This window comes from Rutidosis leptorrhynchoides, chromosome 4 (assembly GCF_046630445.1).
Source record: "Rutidosis leptorrhynchoides isolate AG116_Rl617_1_P2 chromosome 4, CSIRO_AGI_Rlap_v1, whole genome shotgun sequence".
In the NCBI taxonomy this organism is placed as follows: Eukaryota; Viridiplantae; Streptophyta; class Magnoliopsida; order Asterales; family Asteraceae; genus Rutidosis; species Rutidosis leptorrhynchoides.
In genome coordinates, this window is record NC_092336.1 from 458866220 (window position 1) to 458875265 (window position 9046).

At 33.4% G+C, this 9046-nt stretch overlaps 1 protein-coding gene across 1 annotated transcript; it reads right to left on the reverse strand.

Annotated features, from left to right (window-relative positions):
* Nucleotides 1–444: 444 nt before the first annotated feature.
* Nucleotides 445–855, reverse strand: LOC139842225 (bZIP transcription factor 44-like). The gene has a single exon (XM_071832395.1). It carries the CDS (start codon nucleotides 853–855, stop codon nucleotides 445–447), a length of 411 nt encoding a protein of 136 aa, XP_071688496.1.
* Between the last annotated feature and the right edge of the window lie 8191 nt (nucleotides 856–9046).

Below are 9046 nucleotides of genomic sequence, written 5' to 3' on the forward strand. Positions count from 1 at the left end.
GAATCCGATTACCAAATACCAATATTTTGAATGTTAATATTTGAAATTTATGCATATATTGGAAAACTTATTACTTCGTTCGTCTGATTAGAAATATCCACTATTAACTTTTAATTTTGACTGTAAATTTTTTAGTTTGTGTTATATAATACACATGAAATGAAAGTTATATTAAAGAAAATACATTTAAAGCAAAATTCAATCATATAATTTCATTACATATTATCTTAAGTAAATAAAAATATTTAAAGTCAAAGTTAGAAAAACACAAATAAAAACACTCAAAAGTGAAAGAGCCTAGTTTAATTTGCTTCAAATAAAGTTAGCCTTTTTTAACTTCATCGTAAGTAATTTATTTTGTCTATTGAAGTATTTACATATAAATAAATAAAGATACTAATTCAAATTACCACAACATGATAAATTTATAAAACTAATAACTAGTTAAAATTGGAAATTTCCAACAGATGACATGAGAGACATAAAGTTGGAAGGCTGATTTTGGTCCCATAATCTTAGCCATGGTTCTTGAGCACCACCCATTGATAACATTGACACATGACTCTCACCTTCATAAATAACACAAACATTTTCTGCATACTCCAATCTTTTCTCCAACTCTTGTTTTTGTGATTTCAACACCATATTTTCGGTCTCCATCGCAGTGTACCCTTTTGCGATTCCATCAATTTTCATTATCATTTCGTCTCTCTTTTTGGTGTAATGAAATATTTGGTCATTGAGATCTTTCATGTGCTGTTCTTTTTTCATTCTAGACCTCTTTGCTGATTCTCGGTTCGAAATCTTCCTCTTCAATTTTTTGTCATCCACACCTAAATAGCACTCTGATGACATGCTAGCTTGAAATTAACTTACTTTTGTATATGAAAAAGATAATAAAATGTGTACATACAAAAAAAATAAATAAATAAATAAATTCAAGAAACAGAATAGAACCAATGAAGAAACACGACGGAAAATGATTGAACGAGTCGAATTTTGCATAAAAGTGTGACAAAAATCATATCACTTTGGTTTTTTGTGTTGGTTTTTGTTCTTGTTTGATCATTATATATAGACTCTTAAAGAACTTTCAAACCTCTAATGTGTTTGTATGTTTTTTTCATATGATTTATCTGCGTGTATATATAGATATAAGTTAGGAAGTTCTAGAAGTTGAGGAACTAGTATTGTAATCAAGGGTCATTTGTTTGTATGCAAAAGAAGACTTTATTTGAAAAAGAAACGTAAACAGATTTGATAGCATGGTGGAATTCAATTTGGATATGGTTAAACTTTATAACAATCAATTTCTCCATGATGTGTTGTTGAACAAAACAATTAAAATAACATTTAGTGTTAACAACTTACCTTGCATCATTTTGAAATACAATTTAATAAAATTAGATAGTCAATTGATTTTTCAAGGTTGACACATTAACGATGTTTAATAAAATGATTAAGCAAATCCGTACACGACTTAGTCTTTATAGATGGCAATCATGAAGATATCCATCTGATCAATCCTTCCGCAAGTGATGGACATAGACAATTGATATAGATGAATAACATTTTACGAAAGTTAACAATATGGTGATAAACAACTCTAAGAATTGTTGTACAATTTAAATAACAACTCACTTTCTAGAAAAAACTAACTTTACCCAACAAAATGTATCACAATTGTTTTCACAAATTACTTCTTAAAAGGTTGTTATTAGAATTTTCCATTTAATATTTGTTAAAATCTAATGATGGTATGCATTAACCCATTTCATAAATATAGACTGGATAATTTCAAATAAAAGTTAATATGTATATGTATATGGATGGATGGATATGGATTTAAATGGACACAATTTTGTCGTTGGTCTCTAATCTAAACTTTGTACTAAACATCACAAGTGACATTTATCCTTTTTTAGCTTCATTGACACTGAACTTCTTAGATATTCCACAATTGACCCTCGTTTTAGCACAAGTTAACTTTAGTTCGTTAAGTTAGGTTACGTTTTTTAGAAAGAGAAAATGCTCTCAACTTTGGTCTGTCACCCACCCCACTTTAAATTGAAATTTGTCTCTACTTTTTGACTCCCCACCATTAACCACCGTAGCCCACCACATAGTATTCATCATCCAACATTTTTTTACCGGAATCCTTCTCAATTATTATCATGACTAACCCCGATCATACGCATATTGCTAAAATCACCACCACAGTTTACCTCACGAGTTTCCCTCACCATTTTAAAGAACCGGACATTCGCCGTCTATGTGAATCGCATGGAAAGGTTGCTGATGTGTATATCACTCGAAAACTCTCTAAGAATGGGTACCGTTTTGCTTTCGTTAGATTCATGAACGTTTCCTCTGCAGCTGAGATTGTTAAAGCTATCTCGTCAACCTGGATCGGTAACTTTCATATTTATGCTGCGGTTGCTCGGTTTGATCGATCTGATTCCCTTAAGAAAAAAGCAGCTCCGATAAAAATTCAGGTAAAACCGATTTCGACAAACTCTAATATTGGTCATTCTGATGTGCATATTGACATGAATGAGGCGTCATATGCTTCCATTTTGGGGGGTTCTGAACGTGTTAACCCTCGTAAATCTATTATTATTGAGGAAGACGAATTGATGTGCCTAGAAAACACGGATTTAATTCTATTTGGTAAGGCCAGGATCCCTGCCCAAATCCCTTTCCTCCTTAGAAGCTGGCATGAAGAAGGGTTTGATTCTTTGAATGTTCAGTATATGGGTGGATCTTGGTTGTGGATTGAATTTCCAAACCACTCTTCTAGGGAGAATTTTAAAAATAATCTACTGGTGAGAAACTCCTTATCAGAAATTTGCAATTATTCGGACGAATTTACAGTAAAAGAGAGAGCTATCTGGATCGAGATTGTTGGATTACCAGCTAGAGCATGGCATTGTGATGTATTCAACAAAATTGCTTTCCACTTTGGTAAAGTCTTATTCCAAGATTCGGAGATTGAGGATAAGAAAAGTGTTGGTAAGGTGTGTATTGTTACTACTAACCTTGATCCAATTTATGAACGTGTCTCGGTTAAAGTGCAGAAAAAAGTGTATACAGTTGTTGTCAAACAAGCGGAGGAGTTGTAGTGACCCGAACTTTTCCATGTTTATATATATTAATTGAGATTGATATTTACATGATTAAATGTTTCCAACATGTTAAGCAATCAAACTTGTTAAGACTTGATTAATTGAAATATGTTTCATATAGACAATTGACCACCCAAGTTGACCGGTGATTCACGAACGTTAAAACTTGTAAAAACTATATGATAACATATATATGGATATATATATAGTTAACATGATACTATGATAAGTAAACATATCATTAAGTATATTAACAATGAACTACATATGTAAAAACAAGACTACTAACTTAATGATTTTTAAACGAGACATATATGTAACGATTATCGTTGTAAAGACATTTAATGTATATATATCATATTAAGAGATATTCATACATGATAATATCATGATAATATAATAATTTAAAATCTCATTTGATATTATAAACATTGGGTTAACAACATTTAACAAGATCGTTAACCTAAAGGTTTCAAAACAACATTTACATGTAACGACTAACGATGACTTAACGACTCAGTTAAAATGTATATACATGTAGTGTTTTAATATGTATTTATACACTTTTTAAAGACTTCAATACACTTATCAAAATACTTCTACTTAACAAAAATGCTTACAATTACATCCTCGTTCAGTTTCATCAACAATTCTACTCGTATGCACCCGTATCCGTACTCGTACAATACACAGCTTTTAGATGTATATACTATTGGTATATACACTCCAATGATCAGCTTTTAGCAGTCCATGTGAGTCACCTAACACATGTGGGAACCATCATTTGGCAACTAGCATGAAATATCTCATAAAATTACAAAAATATGAGTAATCATTCATGACTTATTTACATGAAAACAAAATTACATATCCTTTATATCTAATCCATACACCAACGACCAAAAACACCTACAAACACTTTCATTCTTCAATTTTATTCATCTAATTGATCTCTCTCAAGTTCTATCTTCAAGTTCTAAGTGTTCTTCATAAATTCCAAAAGTTCTAGTTTCATAAAATCAAGAATACTTTCAAGTTTGCTAGCTCACTTCCAATCTTGTAAGGTGATCATCCAACCTCAAGAAATCTTTGTTTCTTACAGTAGGTTATCATTCTAATACAAGGTAATAATCATATTCAAACTTTGGTTCAATTTCTATAACTATAACAATCTTATTTCAAGTGATGATCTTACTTGAACTTGTTTTCGTGTCATGATTCTGCTTCAAGAACTTTGAGCCATCCAAGGATCCATTGAAGCTAGATCCATTTTTCTCTTTTCCAGTAGGTTTATCCAAGGAACTTAAGGTAGTAATGATGTTCATAACATCATTCGATTCATACATATAAAGCTATCTTATTCGAAGGTTTAAACTTGTAATCACTAGAACATAGTTTAGTTAATTCTAAACTTGTTCGCAAACAAAAGTTAATCCTTCTAACTTGACTTTTAAAATCAACTAAACACATGTTCTATATCTATATGATATGCTAACTTAATGATTTAAAACCTGGAAACACGAAAAACACCGTAAAACCGGATTTACGCCGTCGTAGTAACACCGCGGGCTGTTTTGGGTTAGTTAATTAAAAACTATGATAAACTTTGATTTTAAAGTTGTTATTCTGAGAAAATGATTTTTATTATGAACATGAAACTATATCCAAAAATTATGATTAAACTCAAAGTGGAAGTATGTTTTCTAAAATGGTCATCTAGACGTCGTTCTTTCGACTGAAATGACTACCTTTACAAAAACGACTTGTAACTTATTTTTCCGACTATAAACCTATACTTTTCTGTTTAGATTCATAAAATAGAGTTCAATATGAAACCATAGCAATTTGATTCACTCAAAACGGATTTAAAATGAAGAAGTTATGGGTAAAACAAGATTGGATAATTTTTCTCATTTTAGCTACGTGAAAATTGGTAACAAATCTATTCCAACCATAACTTAATCAACTTGTATTGTATATTATGTAATCTTGAGATACCATAGACACGTATACAATGTTTCGACCTATCATGTCGACACATCTATATATATTTCGGAACAACCATAGACACTCTATATGTGAATGTTGGAGTTAGCTATACAGGGTTGAGGTTGATTCCAAAATATATATAGTTTGAGTTGTGATCAATACTGAGATACGTATACACTGGGTCGTGGATTGATTCAAGATAATATTTATCGATTTATTTCTGTACATCTAACTGTGGACAACTAGTTGTAGGTTACTAACGAGGACAGCTGACTTAATAAACTTAAAACATCAAAATATATTAAAAGTGTTGTAAATATATTTTGAACATACTTTGATATATATGTATATATTGTTATAGGTTCGTGAATCAACCAGTGGCCAAGTCTTACTTCCCGACGAAGTAAAAATCTGTGAAAGTGAGTTATAGTCCCACTTTTAAAATCTAATATTTTTGGGATGAGAATACATGCAGGTTTTATAAATGATTTACAAAATAGACACAAGTACGTGAAACTACATTCTATGGTTGAATTATCGAAATCGAATATGCCCCTTTTTATTAAGTCTGGTAATCTAAGAATTAGGGAACAGACACCCTAATTGACGCGAATCCTAAAGATAGATCTATTGGGCCTAACAAACCCCATCCAAAGTACCTGATGCTTTAGTACTTCGAAATTTATATCATATCCGAAGGGTGTCCCGGAATGATGGGGATATTCTTATATATGCATCTTGTTAATGTCGATTACCAGGTGTTCACCATATGAATGATTTTTATCTCTATGTATGGGATGTGTATTGAAATATGAAATCTTGTGGTCTATTATTATGATTTGATATATATAGGTTAAACCTATAACTCACCAACATTTTTGTTGACGTTTTAAGCATGTTTATTCTCAGGTGATTATTAAGAGCTTCCGCTATCGCATACTTAAATAAGGACGAGATTTGGAGTCCATACTTGTATGATATTGTGTAAAAACTGCATTCAAGAAACTTATTTTGTTGTAACATATTTGTATTGTAAACCATTATGTAATGGTCGTGTGTAAACAGGATATTTTAGATTATCATTATTTGATAATCTACGTAAAGCTTTTTAAAACCTTTATCTATGAAATAAAGGTTATGGTTTGTTTTAAAAATGAATGCAGTCTTTGAAAAACGTCTCATATAGAGGTCAAAACCTCGCAACGAAATCAATTAATATGGAACGTTTTTAATCAATAAGAACGGGACATTTCAGGAGTGGTGTCCAAACATCCTCCAAGTGCTAAATGATTCCTGTTTTGACAAAGACAAAGACCAGTTTAACCACAATGAGCATAAATCTACCATTCTTTCGGAGGAATATTTAGAAGACGGGGAATTTGTAGCGGATTCCTTCGATCATGTTCATGTGGATCAGGATGTCAACGAGGAGCAACAACAGGCGAGGGGTGATGCAATTTATGGTGATGTCTCTCTTAACTCGCCACTCGTAGCTGAACATGTGGAACCTGGTTTGAATAATGAAATGGTAGCACCTTTTCTAAAAAACGCATCTCCTATGCCTGGTAATTCAGATTCACGTAAAACAGTGCCTTTAATTGCTAAATCGGATGGAAATAACTCGCAGCCTTCGGTCTCACTTTCTAAACCTCTGGGGTACGTGTATAGGCAATTCTCGCCTAAGTTTTCATCAGGGGAGCCGGCTATTTCTTATGCTTTTGTTGGTAATGAAAAGGACGTTAATTCTAAAAAGGAGGAGACTCTTCTTGAAAAATTAGACAAGTATATCTCTATGGGCAATGCTCTTGGGTACGACATGAACGGGTGTCAAGCTGATCTTAAACATTTGTTAGCTAGAATGGGTGTTTCCATGTTTCCTAAATGAATACACTTTCAATTAACATTGGTGGAGGGGTGTGGTATAACCAGAAACAATCATGGATACAGAATCTTTGTAACGAATTCAAAATTTCAGTACTCGGTATACAAGAAATGAAACTCACTCAACTAGACTTGTTCGTTGTAAGGTCTTTTTGGGGTAATTCAACTTTTGATGTTGCTTGCTCTAGTGCTCGTGGTAGATCCGGGGGTATTCTTACTATTTGGGACCCCTCTTGTTTCGTCAAAAAACGCATTTTTTCGTTCGATAATGTTCTCATTGTTGCAGGTTTTGTAACGGCCTCCAACTCTTTATGTTTTTTGGTAAATGTATACGCTCCTCAAGAGAGATCAAAGAAAGCTAACCTTTGGTCTTTCCTTCTTTCTTTTATGTCTAATAATCCTGGCGAGTACATTGTGTTTGGAGACTTTAACGTGGTGCGTAATGCATGGGAATGACAAGGATCAAGATTTTGTTCTCTTAAGGCTCAAGATTTTAATAGTTTCATAGATGATTCAGGATTGATTGATTTCCCCATGGGCGGTCGAGCTTTTACACGCTCTAGTAAGTCTTGTGACAATCGTGCTAAGCTAGACCAGTTCATTATTTCTAATGGGTTTTGTGATGCATTCCCGGATTTAAAAGCTCGTGTTCTTCCCAATCTCTCGTCGGATCATTGCCGATTATTCTCTTTAATGAACAAATTGATTTCGGTCCGATTCCCTTCAAGATCTTTTCTTCTTGGTTTGTTATTGATGGTTTCGATGATGTGGTTAAACAAGCTTGGGATAACCCCTCGTTGTTAGCTACTTGTATTGGGATTAATCCTTTTATTGCTTTCAAGTTGAAGCTTCAGTTTGTTAAAGACTGTCTCAAAAAATGGAGAAAGGATAAATTTGATTCTTCTTCTAATAATAAGTTACTGATTCTAGAAGAAATTGATGTTATCGACTCGGAGTTGGTAAATGGTGGAGATCATGTTACCTTGTCTAATAGAAGAGTGCAACTTGTCAAAGAATTGCATGATATTAACAAGACAGAAAGTATGGATGTAGCACAAAAAAACAGAAAACTTTGGACGGTTCACGGTGATGAAAACTCTAAATTTTTCCATGCTTCGTTAAAAAGAAAACGTCGAAAACTCGCTGTTAATGGTATCAATGTAGATGGAATTTGGACCTCCTCTCCTTTGGAAGTCAAGCATGCTTTCCTGGATTTTTTTCGTAAGAAATTCAAGAAACATCATACAGTGAAATTTTCTCATCCTTCATCTCATTTTCGAACTCTTTCTCAAGAACAAGCGGATAGCATTGAATCTCCTTTCTCATATTCGGAAATTAAAGAAGCAGTTTGGGCTTGTGGTGATGATAAATCGCCTGGACCTGACGGGTTCTCTATTCGATTTATAAAACATTTCTGGGATTTGATTCAGGCGGATGTGGTGGCTTTTGTCCAGAATTTTCACTCTTCGGGATTTATTCCCAAAGGTTGTAACTCGTCCTTTTTTACATTGATTCCAAAATTATCTAACCCCTTGAATGTGAAAGATTTCAGGCCTATCAGTCTCATTGGGGTGCAATACAAAATTATAGCTAAGCTTCTTGCTAATCGATTGGCCAAAGTCATTGATACGGTTATCAGCAAAGAGCAATCAGCTTACGTTAAAGAGAGACAAATTCTTGACGGGCCTCTTATTATTAACGAGTTTATTGATTGGTGCAAGAGAAAGAGGAAAACTGCCATGCTCTTCCAAAAGGCGTTCGATACTATTAGCTGGGATTTTCTTGTTTCTATGCTTGAATTCCTAGGATTTGGGCGGCGGTGGATTTTTTGGTTAAAAGGGTGCCTTTATTCTTCTCTAGCTTCGGTTCTGGTTAATGGCAACCCTTCCGAGGAGTTTAAAATTGAAAGGGGCCTTCGCCAAGGAGATCCTTTATCTCCTTTCTTGTTTATCATCTGTATGGAGGGTCTTCACAGTGCCATATTGAATGCGATTGATTGCAATTTCTTCAAGGGCATATCGATAGAGGGAGCTTCTTCATCTGTGACTTTA

What these genes read in the sequence shown, in the direction of transcription:
- LOC139842225 (XM_071832395.1), bottom strand. Translation starts at nt 855, where the DNA reads ATGTCATCAGAGTGCTATTTAGGTGTGGATGACAAAAAATTGAAGAGG.